Source organism: Canis lupus, chromosome 12 (assembly GCF_003254725.2).
Source record: "Canis lupus dingo isolate Sandy chromosome 12, ASM325472v2, whole genome shotgun sequence".
NCBI classification, from domain to species: domain Eukaryota; kingdom Metazoa; phylum Chordata; class Mammalia; order Carnivora; family Canidae; genus Canis; species Canis lupus.
The window spans coordinates 11698390-11715133 of record NC_064254.1 but is presented as its reverse complement, the minus strand read 5'-3'; the positions used below and the strand labels follow the sequence as shown (position 1 = coordinate 11715133).

At 53.3% G+C, this 16744-nt stretch overlaps 2 protein-coding genes across 7 annotated transcripts in view; both read right to left on the bottom strand.

Moving 5' to 3' along the window:
* The window catches only part of PTK7 (protein tyrosine kinase 7 (inactive)), a 64126-nt gene extending 61717 nt beyond the window's left edge, over positions 1-2409 (bottom strand). Inside the window, exon 1 of the mRNA XM_025418843.3 lies at positions 2135-2409. Within this exon, the coding sequence (XP_025274628.1) occupies positions 2135-2213 (79 nt within the window). The 5' untranslated portion in view covers positions 2214-2409. The remainder of the gene's footprint in view (positions 1-2134) is intronic.
* A 1242-nt stretch (positions 2410-3651) lies between these two features.
* KLC4 (kinesin light chain 4) lies at positions 3652-16723 on the bottom strand. 6 transcript variants are annotated; one of them, XM_049092572.1, is made up of 18 exons: positions 16578-16723; positions 16096-16487; positions 15858-15993; positions 14679-14961; positions 13150-13380; positions 11716-11797; positions 10858-11068; positions 10087-10174; positions 8797-8898; positions 8397-8570; positions 7993-8092; positions 6880-6932; positions 6596-6666; positions 6330-6438; positions 5598-5738; positions 5194-5309; positions 4799-4862; positions 3652-4113 (listed from the first exon to the last, which is right to left on the bottom strand). In XM_049092572.1, the coding sequence occupies exons 4-18, from the start codon at positions 14934-14936 to the stop codon at positions 4063-4065; spliced, it is 1851 nt and encodes a 616-aa protein (XP_048948529.1). In that variant the 5' UTR covers positions 14937-14961; positions 15858-15993; positions 16096-16487; positions 16578-16723; the 3' UTR covers positions 3652-4062. The 6 variants fall into 6 exon arrangements, with proteins under 6 accessions (XP_048948529.1, XP_025274623.1, XP_025274620.1 ...); XM_025418838.3 differs by lacking the exon at positions 16096-16487 and having other exon boundaries at positions 16578-16680; XM_025418835.3 differs by lacking the exon at positions 16578-16723 and having other exon boundaries at positions 16096-16568.
* Between the last annotated feature and the right edge of the window lie 21 nt (positions 16724-16744).

Below are 16744 nucleotides of genomic sequence, written 5' to 3'. Positions count from 1 at the left end.
CTACTCAGCCATTTACAGCATAATTACTCAAACTTCAAAATGGTCTAATCCACAAACCTAGCCAGCCTAGGTCCCTCACTCCGGCCTTATTAACAGCAGGGTCTCACTAAAACTCCAGTTAATTACACAGTTAAACAATGAAATGGAAAAATCTACTGTATAATCTATGAAAAAATCGTTGCCCCCCCTGAAGTCATGACGCCTGGGGGTGGGCTGAGTCCCCGGATGTCACGAAGAAGATGGCAGGCCCCTAGGCCTCCGTTGAAATTGTTTACAGCACATGGACAGGTTCCACACCAAGGCACATTTGGTGGAACTGATTTAAGGCTCTCATTAAAATGTTCCTTTGTTGAGCACAAGACATCCCCCCACCCCCATAGGAGATTGCAGACCTCCAGCCCCAAGCCCTCAGCCTGCCCTAACTTCCCCCTACAAGACTTCCCCCCACTAAACACCCGTGTTGGGATTAACATCAATTAACATCAGAGTCGTCTTCCCATGGAAGGAATTTAGCATTTGTTGAATGAACAAGGACCCAGTCTCCACCAGAACCTCCCCTTGACTCCAGAATTCTAAACATCAGCAGTGAAGACAGTCGTATCAGGCGACCCACACACCCAAATCCAAACAGCCACCAACCAAGGAAGCCTGTAAGCTGGGGCTGCTCATCCATACAGCTGGGCCCCTGATCCTGGCTGCAAAAAAAACTTCCATACTTCCTCTGGGAGCAGATGTGGGTTCTGCCATGAGCAATAACCACCCTACACATCAAAAGGAACACAGGGCAGCTCCAGAAACACCTCCTACGAATCCCAGGAGCTTGTTCTTACCTCTCGTCTTGAGTGGGTTACCTTTCCTTTTAAGCTAGGGCTGGGGGAGATGCTGATACAATCACCACCAAAACCCCCTCAACAGCTGGCAAGCCAGGGAGATGTCAGAAAAGACAATTCTCTACCCCCACCAGCCCTATGGCCACTCTTCCAAGAAAGAGGAAAGTGATAAGCTAGGACCAGTTGTCCTGGGCAGAGTTCCTCCAGAAAGGACTGCTGCCAGCCTCATCACCAAAGATTGTGTGTGTGTTGTGGGGTTTTTCAGCAGGGGGCATCTTTCCAGTCCAGGCTGCTTGTGGTGTGCAGGTAGCTCGGTGCCTTCCTGTAAAGCACTTCAATACCTCAGTGGTGACTCTCAGGTGTGACCTAGCCAGGAAATAAAGGTGCGCGGGGGGGTTGGGGGGGTGGGGGTGTTCGGGTCCAGTCTGCCCTGAAGATACAGGCCACACCCTCATCAAAACGCTGAGACCCTCCCAAGAAAGGGTAGAATGAACTCTTTTTGCCTTTCTGCCCGCAGAATGAGAGCTTTGCTTTCCTCCGTGCGGAGACACAGGATGGAAATCCAGGAAGGAGAACAAACCCCGTCCGCACCTTTGCAGGCCGGCCATGCCCGATTTTGGCAGCGGCCTTCACACATTAGTCACCACGACAGCCTCGGACTCTCCGCTCCCCAGATTCGACCCGGCTGGGAGTGGGCTCAGGGCTCGGGCCCAGGAGCTAGAGGAGCGGGGCAGCCCCTAATTCCTCCTTCCGCTCGCCCCAGCAGGGCCGTCAGGGGTCCCAGCCGGCCCGGGAACTTGGAAGGGGGGAAACCGGGAGCGGCTGGCCGGCGTAGGTAACAAAGCTCGGCGCTCTGCGCGGCGCAGGTCGGTCCCGCATCCGGCACCAGGCCGGCCCCCCCACCTAGGCGGTGCTACTGGGGGGACTCCGTCTCCCCCGCCGCCAACCACCTCGCCGCGCCCCCCTAAGTAGGCAGGTAGTCGTTTCCCTCCCGAAAAGAAACTCCCTACCGGGGCCCAGGGGCCAGCAACTCCCGGCAGTTCCCGAGCGAACTCTCCGCTCAGGCCGGGAAAACTCTGGGGCGGCTGGAAAAGCGTCCTCGCAGGCGCGAAGGGAGCGGGGCCCGGGCGGACCCGCGGGGGCTTCGCCACCCCAGCCGCCGGGACCTCGGCCCGCCGCCAGCCTCTGCCCCGCTCCTGGTCCTGCCCGGCCCAGCCGCCCGAAGCCACCTCCCCGCTGCCCCCCTTAGCCCGCGGGGCTCCCGCGCTCCCCCAGCCCCGCTTCCTCAGCTCGCCGCGACTCACCGCCCAGCAGCGGCAGCAGCAGGACGCTGAGCACGGGCAGCCGGCGGAGGCTGCTCGGGGTTCCTGGCGCCGCTGCCATCGCGGAAGGCTCGGGGAGAGCACCGGCGGGCGCACGGCGGGCGCGCGAACTGCGCTCCACGGCGGCCCGGGGAGGCCGAGCGCGCCGGAGCGCGGGCGCTGCTGCAGCAGCTGCAGCCGGAGCCGGAGCCGCGCGCCGCCCGTACCTCCGAGCCCTCGCGCGCCGCTGCCGCTGCCGCTAGTGCCGCCGGTGTCGCCGCCGCCGCCGCCGCCAGGCCCCGCCCCGCCCCGCGACGCCCCCTCCCCGCCGGTCGCCGCGCGGCGCCCCGCCCCTTCGACGCCCCCTCCCCGTCGTGGCGGGGCGGGGCTCGCAGTAGCGGGAGGGATCTGGAGATGGAGAGGGGACAGGGGGAGGGAGGCCCTGGAGAGTGCGGTGCGGGGGACCTAAGCGAGGTAGGGCAGGGGAGGCTGTGCCCACCGCCCACTCTGCAGGGACTCGGGAAACCAAAGTGACTTTCGTGGCCCCTGGGGATGGTCAGTTCTGGGCCTTCCTGGGGACTCTGACCAACAGTTCCTCCAAATTCTCTGGGTAGGAAGGAGAAAAGGTGGACTCTAGCTCACTTCTCAACAACCTAAAATCCTGAGGGAGACCTAGAACAGAAAGGTGTCCTTGATGTCCTCAAGCAAGGTAACCTGGACATACTGTGGAAACCCAGGAGAGATACAGCGTGGAGGAGTGGGGGACCAGTGCATGGCTGGGGTCTAGCTTGGCTCTGGACCAATCAGAACCCAAAGGTAGAAACAGACTGGGCTCTGAATGCCTCGCTGAAGGCTATCAAACTGACAAATTTATCCCAAGTCCATCTCCAGGCAGTCTGGGCTGCAGGGCATGGCCAAGTCTCCAGCTGTGGGGAGGCCCAGCGCAGCCCTAGTTCCAGGCACCCCCCACCCCCAGCGCCACCACCCCCACATTCTTTCTTTGTTGTGAAAGCAGCAAGGGGTGTAGGAGGCGGGTCAGGAGGAGTCAAGCTTTAGAAGATGGGCCCCAGCTGCTGCTCAGGCCGCCAGGATATGCTGAGAGGGGATGGATAGTGAGTGCCTCATCCCCCTCTGGCTCAGGAGGGCCCCCCAGGCTTGCTTAGACCTCCCTTCCCCCAAGCAGCTGGGAGGAGGAGGGGCAGCCACAGAGGGCCTCACAGGCCGGGAGCAGTGGCGCCAGGACTCCAGGGTCCTGCCACATGGCCACCACATGTCCCTGACAACCCAGTCCATAGCACCTTCTCCTTGGGTTGTGGGCCTCCTCCCCCATCCCCCAGATGCCTTCCTGCAGGCTCTGCTGCAGAGGATACAAACAAGGGAAGGAAGAGAGGAGAGAACCAAGAATCAACACTTCTCACTTCTCATGTTGCCCCATCCATCACTGCCCCTTGCCCTTCTGTGAAGGGTCCCCACACAACCCTTGCTCCCTACCCTCTTCGGTCAGGACTCAAGTGGCAAAATGGTTACCTGATTCTTTTATTTAAGAAAAGTGAAATACATGGACCTGAAGTGAGGCAGCAGAGGGAACAAGAAAGGCCAGAGCAAGGCAGCTTGGCTGGCCAGCCCCAAACCCTCTGACAGAAAAGCCAGCAGCAAGTTCCATCTCTGAGATGCATGCCTGCTCTTTAAGCATCTTGGGGGCCTCAGAGCTAACTACTCTAGAGGACTACAGTGAGAGGATGTCCTGAGGGTCCTTCCTGAGGGGGATTCCTGAGGAGGGAGCCCAGACCCTAAGGGCAGCAGCAATCTTCTGGTTAACTGCTCTCCCTTCCCTGTCCCACCTTGGGGTTGGAAGAGCCAGGAGCAATAGGGAATGCTGAGAGGACTGTGGGGGGGAACCCAGCAGACCTGGGGGGAGAGGGGGTTGAATGTCAGCTGCTTGAAGAGAGGTTCGTAGTGCTGGCACTGAGGCCCCGAGACACCTGAAATAGACAACACCATGCCATCAGCCCAGGGACCTTGGCCTCCCAAAAACTGTCCTCCAGAGTCTATCCATTACATGGCTGCAAACTATCTCTAGACCTAGGATGGAGCCTATAACTTCAATCCCAAACTCTGGGGCTCTGTGTAGTTTCAGCCTTTGCTAGGATTTTGAAAAAAGGCCAGGATCTGATGGAGAGAATTCCTGGAAGAGCCACATGAATATTGGCCTATACTTTGAATGTGTTAATACAAATGGTCAGTTGCCATTAACTTGTCATTATTGTTTTCTTAAACGTAGATGATTTATACTTTTTCTTCTTTTTTCCTTCTCATCTGCTACTGAATCCCCAAGGTGAAGACTATGGTGGCTGCAGGAGGAAGAGCAATTAGTATCCCCAAATCATTCCTGAATTATTCATAATTCCAAAGTACCAGTTTAGAGAACACTAATTCCTGTTCTCTTCCTGATTAATTTATTCACTTCCATCTCTGGCCCCAAACTGTCCCACAGTGGTAACCACCCCCAACAAGGTGTCTGCCTGATTCTCATCCACTCAACTGCAGTCCCCTGGCTGGAGTCTTCATGCCAGAGGACTTTCTCCTCTTCCCTAACTCCTGCGGCACTTGCTCCATGGCTACCCTTTCTTGCTCACCCACCAATAGGCTCACGGGCACTACTCTCACCTGGAGGGGTGCTGCATTGGGTTGATTCAGATAGTTTAAGGAGGCTGCCCGCTTCATGTTGCTGCTGCAATGCAAAAAGAAAGAACTGAGGACTCTTCTCTTCCCTGTAAGAGGCCTAACACTGTGGGCCTCTTGGGCACTGCTGCACACATCAAATCACTGCCTCCCCAACATCTGACACCCTACACACACTCTTATCTTCAGCAGTAACTGGCATCTCCTCAGGCACTTTTCCCGTCCCCTGGGGCACCCATTTTTCCCCAAACTCTTTCTCCATGGCCATCCCATTGACCACGTCTGTGTTTCTCTCCAGGGCATTCTCCAGAGATGGGCCAAGAGCAGTTGCAGGCAAGGACTTACGGTCTGCTTTGCAATATCTCAGTCTCACTGTGTACCTGGAGGGGCGAGGCTCCGTCCCCTGGAGCTTCCTAACCAGGAGTTCGCTGCTTCTACGAAGCACATCCCGGATCTTGCCCAGAGAACCGCTCCTCTGTAGGGTCCCACTGCCATCCTGGCAGAGAGGGATGGGGAAGAGAAGCTAAAGGGGTCTTATGCAGACTGGCTTCTGAGTCTATTGCTGCCCTTTATTCTGCACACATCCCACCTCCCCCTGAAAGCCGAGTGATTGAAAACAAGAGCCCTGTCAATAGATGGCTTGCAGATACCCCTTAGAGGGATGGGCTAACTGAACTGGAATATGGACCACTTGCCCTCACATCCTACATGGGGAGACCGGGAGTCTCTCACCACTACCAGCTGCAGGGACCAGGAGGGATCAGGGGGCAATATTGAGACTCACGCCTGACCATTCCACAGCCACAGAAGCGTCTTCACCTCCCTCGAATTTCACGCTGCCCCCAGGTGCCTCCTGAGAGGACCTTCCAACGTCACCTTCCCCAAGCAGCTCGGCCACCTTGGTTTGACTGATAGGGTCAGTGCCCTGGAAGGAAAAGGAAGGAACTGGGACTCTGCACACCTTAAATCCTCAGGTGCAGGCTTTCACACTTTTTTTTATCGCCAGCCACAACAAGGAAGACATTTTTCCTTGTGATGGCCTATACACACATACTGGAACAATACTCTATGCCTCTTCTCTTTGCCATGCAATCCTATTTACGAATAGATAGATGTTCTCACCATGGCCCACCCTGAGTTGATGTCAAGACAAATGAGTCACTACCCAAGATTTGAGAAACTCTGACTTCAGGCTCCCCTCAACTTCAACCCCCTCACCCACACCACCCACGGACCCCCTCAGCAAATTCTTCAGATTGTGACAGGATATGGTTTTCTTTTTCAAAGTCCTATTTAGTGATATGAACCTTTATCTTGGGAGTCCTGACCATAAAGGGCAGGTGAGAGGGTTAAGAATACACCTAAAAACAACCATGACCACCAGAGAGTCTCACCTCCCTTTCCCAGCTTTCTCCTTGGCCTCTTTTCTGATTCTTCTGACACTCCCAAGAAGCCTCAGTGGTCCTCTATTCCCAGGACCTACCTTCTGGACCTCCTCCTCCTCCGGGTCACTGACCTGTTTCTGGGAGCGTAGGGCACATTCTTCCAGGGTCTCAGCTGCCTCCAGCTTTCCCTGGCGCCTGTACAGAGCTCCTAGGTTTCTTAGAGTAGTGTTAACTGTGGGGCTGTGGGGAGGAAGTGAGGATGGGTTCAGAAAAGAAACAGAAGAGAGAGGGAGCAGAGACAAGATCAAAAGGAAGGAGGGAAAAGGTCCCTGAGGCCAGGATCAAGGTTTGGATGGAGGGCATTGGAGGCCAAGCCTGCTTCTCACTGGTGGCTCACCTGCTCACTTTGCAGGCCTTATACCAGCCTCCATATTCAGTGTAGGGTGTGCCGCCATCTCGGTGCCGGCTCTGCAGGACAGAAGGGAGAGGAAGGAAGATGAGAGCACAGAGATGCTGTGGCACCAGCAGGCTGGCTGTGGGCCAAGTTGTGGGCTGCGCTAGAGAAGGCCACGGCACCATGCAGCTGGGGCTGATGCTCATGTGGGAAATAAGCAAGGCAGGTGCAAGGAGTAAGCCAGAGGCTCAGATAGAGGTCCTCTCCACGCTGGGCCCCATACTCACTTTGCTCATTTCTTCCCGCTCCTCTGCATGCATCCAGATGGGCTTATGGTCATCTAGGGGTGATATATGGGATGGGGTGGTAAGATTAGAGAACACAGCTAGACAGTACAAGGGGGAGCCAGGACCCAAATGCCTGAGAACCACTAGGGCCTAACCCCCCACCGTTGGTCTACATTTTGTTTTTGTTTTTTTAAGTAGACTCCACAGGTGGAGCCCAACACAGGGCTTGAACTCACAACCCTGGGATCAAGACCTAAGCAGAGATCAAGTGTCTGACGCTCAAGACGCCCTGAGTGGTTCATTGGTTAAGCGTCTACCCTCGGCTCAGGGTATGATCCTGCAGTCTGAGGATCGAGTTCTGCATTGGGATCCCTGCATGGAGCCTGTTTCTCCCTCTGTCTATGTCTCTGCCGGTCTGTGTGTCTCTCATGAATTAAAAAAAAATAATCTGGGCAGCTCTGGTGGCGCAGTAGTTTAGCGCCGCCTGCAGCCCGGGGTGTGATCCTGTAGACCCAGGATCGAGTCCCATGTCGGGCTCCCTTCATGGAGCCTGCTTCTCCCTCTGCCTGTGTCTCTGCCTCTCTCTCTTTCTCTGAATAAATAAATAAATCTTTAAAAAAAAAAAAATCTGGGGTAGTTCCGGTGGCGCAGCGGTTTAGCACCGCCTGCAGCCCAGGGCGTGATCCTGGAGACCCGGGATCGAGTCCCATGTCGGGCTCCTTGCATGGAGCCTGCTTCTCTCTCTGCCTGTGTCTTTGCTTCTCTCTCTCTAGCTGTGTCTCTATGAATAAATAAATAAAATCTTAAAAAAAAAAACAAATCTTAGGGCAGCCTGGGTGGCTCAGCGGTTTAGCACCGCCTTCAGCCCAGGGTGTGATCCTGGAGACCCGGGATCGAGTCCCACGTCCGGCTCCCTGCATGGAATCTGCATCTCCCTCTGCCTGTGTCTCTGCCTCTCTCTCTGTGTGTCTCTCTCATGAATAAATTAATACAATCTTTAAAAAAAAAAATCTTAAAAAAGTGTCTGACTCTCAACAGACTGAGTCACCCAGGCGCCCCTGCTCTGCATTTCTTCACACCCTGCAGGTCCCTCCCCAGGCCCACCCTGCTCACCATCCACAGACCCAAACTCCTGAACATGTGCACGGGTCAGGATCTCTTTGTAGAGCGTCTCAGCCTCAGCGTATTTGCCCTGTTTCAGGTAACAGGAAGCCTGTGCGCAGAAAGGAAAAAACACGGGACAGAGACAAGGTCTTAGCAGGGCTCAGGGATTTCCACTTCTTGGTCTCCCTATGACTTTCCCCAGAGATCCTCCTCATCCTTCCTTTTCAAGCCGGATGGTCAAGGGTGTTCATTCCACTCCCAGGAGGCTCTGGGACTCGGCCTTCCCACAGGAATGAGGCAGATCCCTCAGCCCCACAGGCAGCCCCTTTGCGCAAAGGTGATGGGGTGAGTGTTGTACATTATGGTACTTTCCCTTCCCCTCCCTCCACTGACTTCTCCCCTTCCTCCCTTACCAGGTTGTTCTTGGTCCGGGCTACATTAGGGTTGTCTGGCCCCAGCTGCCCCTCATAGATGGCCAGTGCCCGCCTGTAATAGCGTTCCACGGCCTCATACTTGCCCTGGTTTTGGCACAACAGGGCCAGGTTGTTCAGCTGCTTTGCCACATCTGGGTGATCTGTGCCCAGGACCTGGAAGGAAGTAAAGGAGTGTGACAGGTGGCTAGGACTGTGTGTGTGTGTGTGTGTACAACACGTGTGCACATAACCATGTGGGGAACAAGGGAAGGGAATGACAGGAAAGGGAACAAGGCAGACATAGGGGGTTGAGAACAAAAATGAGGGAAGAGGGCAGACTGGAAGAGAGATGGTTGAGGAAGGACCACCGCATCAGAGAAGATGGAGAAAGCACAGGTACCTTTTCTCGAATCCCCAGTGCACGCTGGCACAGTGGCTCCGCCTCCTTGTATTTGCCCCTTTTGCCATAGAGCACAGCCAGATTATTGAGTGTGGCAGCCACCTAGGAAGACAGGCCTGTCCCCCTAAGCATTGGTGCTTTCAGAGGCCTCCCCCTGCACAACAGGGCCCCACACTGCACCACTCCCAGGATAAAGGAACTCTGCCATCCTACCCCTAGGTAGGGGAGAAGATGCTGACCTGGAGGTGCTGAGGTTCTCTCTGGGGGTGGTACCGCCCTCTAGGGGGATTTGTAGATATTTCTGGAGGTGGGGTTTTGGGTCACCATAAACACCGGGGCCACTATTACCTCTGGGAAGGTAAGGTTGGCAGATGTTCTGCACGTGGGGTAAAGCTCTGTTAACTCTGCAGTGTCCTGCCAGACATTTGAACACTGTAAGCCTTGACACTTAGTGGGATCTCAAGATAGGAGTTGTTTGCTCAGCTACATCATCCCTGCCTATCACGTGGGGGAACATAAGGAATTATTTTCCTAAAGTCAGCTCATTTGCAAAAATATCTTGTTTCTCATTTTCTCCATTATGACAATCTATCATTTTTCTTTTTCTCATCATATACGAATAGATCCGACCTGTAGTTACTTGGTGTGACACAGGATTTTAATCTTGTATCCACCAGTACTTCTGCTGTCATTTTTTTTCTGTCACTTTTTAAAGTGACACTTTAAAATACTTTTTATTTATTTTTTAGAATCTCTATGCCCAACATGGGGCGTAGACCCCAAGATCAAGAGTCTCCTGCTCTTCTGATTGAGCCATCCAGGAGCCCCTGCTCTGTCATTTTTCTAGTACTTTTTATATACAGTAGTCTTACTGGTCTCACTTTTTCTAAATCTAAAGTTGTATATTATGTTGTATTTAAGTTATATGTTATGTTTTCTGCCATAGTTGTACTTAAAACTGTTACCCTGTCATTTCATAGTACATATTCTACATGTTATTTTTCTCTAAGTTGCTTTCCTCATTTTTATATTAATGAGGTATCACTCAACATTTTTTGGAATTCTACGTGTATGTCAGTTACAGTGTCTGTGAATTATGTTTCAGAAAAATATTCATTATAAGGAAAAGTCATTGTGTCTCAAAGAATTGAGAACCACTGGTCTTAGCAGACAGGGCCTGAAGAAAGGAGCCCTCACACCTCCTCCCAGAGCACCCCTAGCAAGTGGGTTGAGGGCAGTGGATACACAAATGAAGAGAAGCCAGAAAAGGAGGAGGCAAGGAGTACTGACAGCAGGGTGGTCGCGGCCCAGGGTGCTCTCCCGGATGCTGAGGGCATCATTCAGCAGGTGGGCAGCTTCCTTATACTTATTCTGGTCCCTGGAAGAGGAGAGAAGTGACAAGGGGTGACCCTGAACTCTGCCCCCAAGCCATCTCTTTCCCTCCTTCCCTTAAATCTTTTTTTTTTTTTAATATTTTTATTTATTTATGATAGTCACAGAGAGAGAGAGAGAGGCAGAGACATAGGCAGAGGGAGAAGCAGGCTCCATGCACCGAGAGCCCGACGTGGGATTTGATCCCGGGTCTCCAGGATCGCGCCCTGGGCCAAAGGCAGGCGCCAAACCGCTGCGCCACCCAGGGATCCCCCCTCCTTCCCTTCAGTATGACTGAGGTACGTTTAGGGATTAGGGCCCCAAAAGGAGACAGGAAGCCTGGGGTGAGCAGTAAGAGTTCACCAACACATCTATACTTGGATACAGAACACTATATCACGCCAAGAAAAGACAAGTTACAGGATACAAGAAATGGAAACAGAAAAGGAAAGAGACCTTCCAAAAGGAAGGGAGAAGTGAAGAGTCTGAGAGATGAGCGGCTCTGAGGTCAAGGGCTCAGGTCTGGAAAGAACAAGAATGCTGATGGAAGAGAAGGCCTCTAGTGGGGTCACTTGGGTGAAGTGGTCACAGCAAGAAGAGGTACCCTCTGGAGAGGAGGAATGAGAGCCAAAGGCAGATCAAGGTGGGAACCCAGAGGCAGAGTTGGGAGACGAAGAGGCCAGGACTTACCGATATACCAAAGCAAGGATATTGAGCATGGTCGCGACATCAGGGTGGCCACGGCCCGAAGTGCGCTCCAAGTCCTCCAGTGCCTGTTTGCAGAGTGGCACAGCCACCTCATAGCGACCCTGGGCGGCGTACTGGATCACCAAGTTATGCAGTGTCCGCAACCTCGCTGGGATCTCGTATCCGCTGTGCTGGGTGCCCTGGCCACGGGATACTAACCATCCCAGAAAATGAACTGGAGACTTCCTCAAGGCACTCTTCCTCTCCCCTTTGCTGTCTGGCCTCCCCACTCTCACCCTGTGTCTCCTGTGTCTGTGCTCACCCCCGACCAGGCCCTCTCCTGGGACCCATCTCAACTGCTATTCCTTTGCCCACTCCCTTGTACCTGATCCTCACAATCCCACTTGTTCACCCAATAATCCATTCATTTCATTCAACAGAATTTACTCAATAAGCATGAGCTAGGGTCTGTGTCAGGGATATGAAAATTAGACAGACATGGTTCTCTCCCTTGAAGAGCTCTCCCTTGAGACAAGCTCTCCCTTGAGGAGCTCACATTCTTTCACTCCAGGGTCATTATCCTGTTCCACTCTGAGCTCCTTACTGACAAGAACTGTGTCATTCTCGACTCGGTATCCCTAATGCCTACTGTAGTGCCCAGTACACATTAACTGTGTAATAAATATTAGTGATAATGGGAAGGCTGAGGAAATGAAAGCACCAGCCCTGTCCCTACCCTATCTCCAAGGGAGGTAAAGAACCCATTTCCGGATGGTGAGCATCCCATATGCAAGGCGGGCCACAACTGGAACCAGCCCCCTGCTGCCCCTCTTCACCCTCCAACTCCAGACACAGACTCACAGCCATTGCTAGAGTCTTCTTCCTCCTCATTGGGGAAAAGATCATCCAGGGAATCCTTGGTGGCATCACCCTCCTTTTCCTCCTGGAAGGGAAGAAGTAGCATGTCTAGGCCAAGATATCCCCAGTGGCCTCTTCAGGCCCTTCTGAACCATGAAATCACTAACAGGTGGAGAAGACTCTCATTCATGTTCCTGCCGCTGGGAGGGCCAGCATCTGTCTGCAGCCTCACCCCCCTCTTGTTTGTAAATCTCCTTCTTTCACATTGAGAGCTCCCTAAGCACCCTCATTCTCTAGCCTCTACCCTGCTCCCCCTCAACTCTTGTAATTATAGTCCACTGCGGATCCCTGTGTGTTTATACTGATTATATGTCTGTCCTATTTTTCCTGAGGGCAGGGAGTGTGTATGATCTTACTGACACGTACCCAAAGTATCTAGCTCAGCCTCGTCCCCATCATCTGCCACCACTCCCTCTCAACTCAGTGCCCAACCCTCACTGTCTCACCTACTTCCACATGGGCAAATTTGCTTTGCCCCACCAGGCATGTCAGGCTTGTACAAACACCTCTAACCCTCCTACTGAGCCTCGCCAATGTGTCCCATGCAAATCATCCCACTCTCCCTGGACTAGATAGGGTTCCAGCCCTGGAGCCTTATCTATGACATATCCTCACCCCCAGTCTAGAAAACTCCTCCTTTGCCCTCATCATCCATCAAAAGCCAGCCCAACTCCTAACCCGTGCAATGAAAAAACTCCAACCTAAATCCTACTCGTCCCATCTGTGAATCCTTCTCAGGTCATTCCAGTCCCCACGAACTGATCTTGGAATTCCTCCCATACTCACTGAACCACTCATCCAGCACCGAGCATTTGCTGCTTTGTGTCATCACATACGCGTTCTCATATGTAAGACTTGGCCCTACAGCTACATTATAAGCTTGAGAAGGCAGTTCTTACATCTCCCTTACATACATCCTCCTGCACTGCCTCAGGCAGAGAAAGAAGTAAATGATTATTGAGTGAGACTTAAATTTCATATATTTGGAGAGCAAATTTTAGGAGTGTCTTGCTAGACTGTGCCATGCTTTCCCTCATTGTAGCACTTAGGATCCTAGACTGGAATTGTCCAGGTGCTTCTGTGTCACCCCCAACCCCAAATCCCTAACCATGAGAACAGGAATTCTGTCTGCCTTGTTCACTGTTGCATCCTCAGCAGAGGGAGTACCCGGCATACACAGCCGTCATGTTGACTGAGTGAGTGAGGACTGTTTGCGCCTTGTTGCTATCTAGAGTTGGTGTCAGGACCTGAATACTGCCAGGTAGGGGGCAGGCTGCACAGCACTGCTGGCCCTGTAGCTGATGGAGCAATCACCCCCAGGTCTCTGGGGACTCCCAGCTGTCTGCCCCATAGCCAGCCTGGTTTACGTGTGCTTACCGTGGTGTGCCCATCCTCGTCATACTGCCGCAGCTGCCCCAGGAACTCTAGGTGCTTCTTCTCCTCTTCCAGCTGAGCCACGGCTTGTTCGCTGCGCTGTAGCCGCTGCTGGGTGCCCGCCAGCTCATCCCGGAGCCACTGGTTCTCCTGACACAGCCTCCGTACCTGAGCCCGCAGCTTCTGTTTCTCCGACTCCACTGTGCTCAGATGGCTGGCCAGAGCCAGCATCACCTAGGTGGGCACATCCTGTAAGTAAGTACCAGACTCCGGACTGGAGCATTCAGGGATGAAGTGGGAAGGAGGCCTACTAGGAGGCAGCAAGATGGGCAGGGGCCAGGAGGCAGGGTCAGGTAGTGATAGGATTATCCTCAAAATATACCCTGGCTCCAATTTCTCAACACCACCAAAGCCATCACCCTGGACTAGGTCACCATCAGTTCCTACCTAGGTGACAAAAGGCTCCACGCTGACCTTTCTTTTTCTGTCCTTTTTCTCTGTTCTCAAGCCAGCATCCAGATGATTCTTTTAAAATGTTAAGTGAGACCACATCACTTCTTTGCTCTATATATTCCAATGGCTTTCATTTCATTCAAAGTAAATGCAGAGTCCTGATGACCTATACAAGTTCCCCTTGGCTCCTAACCTCTCTACCTCTTACACTTCATTTTCTTTCTTTCTTCCTTCCCTCTTTTCTTTTTTAAGATTTTCTAAGTAATCTCTATACCCAACATGGGGCTCAAACTCACAACCCTGAGCTCAAGAGTTGCATGCTCCACTGACTGAGCCAGCACTTCATTTTCTATTTTGCTTCACCTCATCCACTCTACTGCAGCCACACTGGTCCCTCATTGAACTCACTGGGAAGGCTCCAGGTCAGGGCCTTTGTATGTACTACCCACTCTGCTTTAGCTGCTCTTCCCCCCATTTATTGTAAGACTCACTCTCTCATCTTCAAATCTTTGCTCAAATGTCACCTTTCAGTAAGACTTTTTTTTTAAGATTTTATTTATTCATGACAGATACAGAGAGAGGCAGAGACACAGGCAGAAGGAGAAGCAGGCTCCTCGCAAGGAGCCTGATATGGGACTCAATCCCGGGACTGAGATCATGCCCTGAGTCAAAGGCAGACGCCCAACCGCTGAGCCACTCAGGTGTCCCTCGGTAAGACTTTTTTTGACCACCCTATCTAAAGTTGTGTCCTGTCTCTGTACCCCCTAGTCCCCTTCTCTGTTTTATTTTTATCCCTTTTCCTTAGCAATTATCACTCTGACATACAGAATCATTTACTTATTTGTGTATTGTTTGCCTCCTGCCACTAGAATGTAAGCTCCGAGATGGCAACGATTTTTGACTGTTGTGTCCAGTGATGTTTCTTCAGTGCCCAGAAGACTTGTGCTGGGCACAAAGTAGGGTTACTGAATGAATGAATAAATGAATGAATGCAAGCATCTAGGACAAGGCAATCCTAAATGACCCCAAATCTCCAATACTTCTCCAAGAGCCCCTTGGCGTCACCTCCTTCCTCTTACCTGGGCCTCACTGAGCCCCAGCTCAATGTTTTCCATGGAACGTCGCAGCTGCCGGGCCTTCTCATGCACCAGTCCTTCTTCATGGCCACCTTGCTGCAGACACTCAATGGTATGGGACAGACTTTGCAGGACAGCCTGATGTTCACTGTGTAGAGCCTCCAGCCCCTGGCTTACCAGCCGAGTGCTTCCCAGGATCTCCTCCTGGCTGAGCCGGTGCCCTGCAGGCTCATCCCGCTGACCCAACACCAGGCCTGACATCTTAGCCAGGGGGACCTTGCCTGGGCTGAGGAGAAACAACAGAACTCAGTAGAGGTAAAGATAAGAGAGACTGAGCACCTTGGTTAGAGGGTGGTAAGGATCCAAGGGAAGGGATGAGAGAGAGTATGGGTGATCTTCTGGTTTAATTGGAGAGACAGTGGCCAGTGGGGAGGGAGCCTACAAAGCTAAAGTTGTGGGAAAGAGAGAGGAAGAAGAATTGACTCGAATGAAGAAAGACTATAGAAGGAACAAAAGTGCTGAGAACCAGCTAACAAATTTAGCACTTAGGAAGAGAATAGAAAAGTTGTCGGAAATAGCGCTTGGGCTAGGAATAGGAAAAGGAATCAGATGAGAGACAGCATTAGAGGGAACACAGAGGGTGTCTGGAGAATGCTGCAAAGTTAACAGGGTTAAAGCCAACAAAAGATATAAAGAAAATGGTACAGAGGTTTTGTTAAATGGGAAAGGTACAGGTTTCAAAGTTAGAGGGAAGAGGGAGAGAAGAAGAAAGGCACCTTCACTGCAGGACCCAAATGAGAGTCCCCCAGGAAGCTCAAGGTCTTCAGACTCCGTCACCCTCAGAGCCAAGGCCAGCATCTCCAAACCTAGTAAACTGCCTCTTCCCCCACTAGGCCTTCAACCGATACTTCCCACCTGCCAGGTGCCAGGCTCTCTTCCCACCTCCTCAAAAGACCTTGTTTCTCATCTTTCCAGGACTCTTACCGGTTTAGAGCAGAGCCCTTGCCTGTGGCACTCAGGCCAGAGCCCGGAAGAAACTCTTTCAGTAGCCAGGTACTCACAGGATCTGCCCTGCCCAAAGTCCAGAAGTCCAGCGTTCCCACCCCTTCTCTCTCCACTTCACAGCCACCCAGAGGACCTGGCACAGAGCCCTACTCAGGGCAGCACCCTCCCTCTCTCTACCTCCAAGGCCTTCAAAGGCGACCAACGTCGGTCCCTCTTCCTTCCTGAAGCCGACCTTCCACCCCAGGCCACTGGGAGCTATTTTCTCCCAAGAATGGAGTGATACTTGATCCGAGACCTGTGGCCAGGGGCGTGTCTGGGAAGGGAGAGGAGGGAGACCTGGTCACTCCTGAGCCATTCACTTTCAAGGCTTTGTCTTTGTCATGACCACCTAGTAATAGGCTCCAAGAGGAGTCACCTCAGGGTGCCTCTCAGACGCCTGAAGATGCAGGAAAGAATGGCAGGTCTTCAGAGCGGCTGTAGAGTCACAGGGAAACGCGGCGCCGGGAGTTGGTCTCCCAGCCTGGGAATGCAGTAGAGAAATGTCCCCGGCTGTCGACCTGCCCTGGGGCCCAGGGTGGGGACAGAGTGAAACGGGCGGGGGCGATGGCGGTGGGGGGAGGTGCGGGTGGCCGGCCGAGGCCCGCCGCACCGGCGAGCCCCCAGCCGCCCGACAATCCCGAGGTCAACGTGTCTGTCCGTAGCGCAGGGGGCGGGGCAGGCCGTCTGTCTGTCTGTCTGGACGCCGAGGGGCGGGAAGACTCGCAGGGGGCGGAGTTTTTCAGCCAGTCTGGAGTTGTGCGAGGTCAGCTGGTGGGAATTTGTTCATCTGTCCGGGAATGCGGAAAAGAGGTAGCGGGACCTCAGCCCTCAGCCCCAGGAGTACCCTCGAAGACTCACCCGCAGTCTGTCGCTCTGGCCGCCTCCCTTGCCGGTACTGCCCCTTTAAATTAATCATGGCTGCCGCTCGAGGCAATTGTTTTGACGGCTCCGAGGGGAGGGGCCGAGTGCTCCCCAGTCACGCGACCTAAGGACCGCCCGGGGATTGGCTCTGGCCACGCGCACGG

What these genes read in the sequence shown, in the direction of transcription:
- KLC4 (XM_049092572.1), bottom strand. Translation starts at nt 14,936, where the DNA reads ATGTCAGGCCTGGTGTTGGGTCAGCGGGATGAGCCTGCAGGGCACCGG. An exon ending in TGGGGCTCAGTGAGGCCCAG is followed by an intron (nt 13,381 to 14,678) that starts GTAAGAGGAAGG and finishes GTGCCCACCTAG; the next exon opens with GTGATGCTGGCTCTGGCCAG. An exon ending in TGGCTGTGGAATGGTCAGGC is followed by an intron (nt 5,310 to 5,597) that starts GTGAGTCTCAAT and finishes CCTCTCTGCCAG; the next exon opens with GATGGCAGTGGGACCCTACA.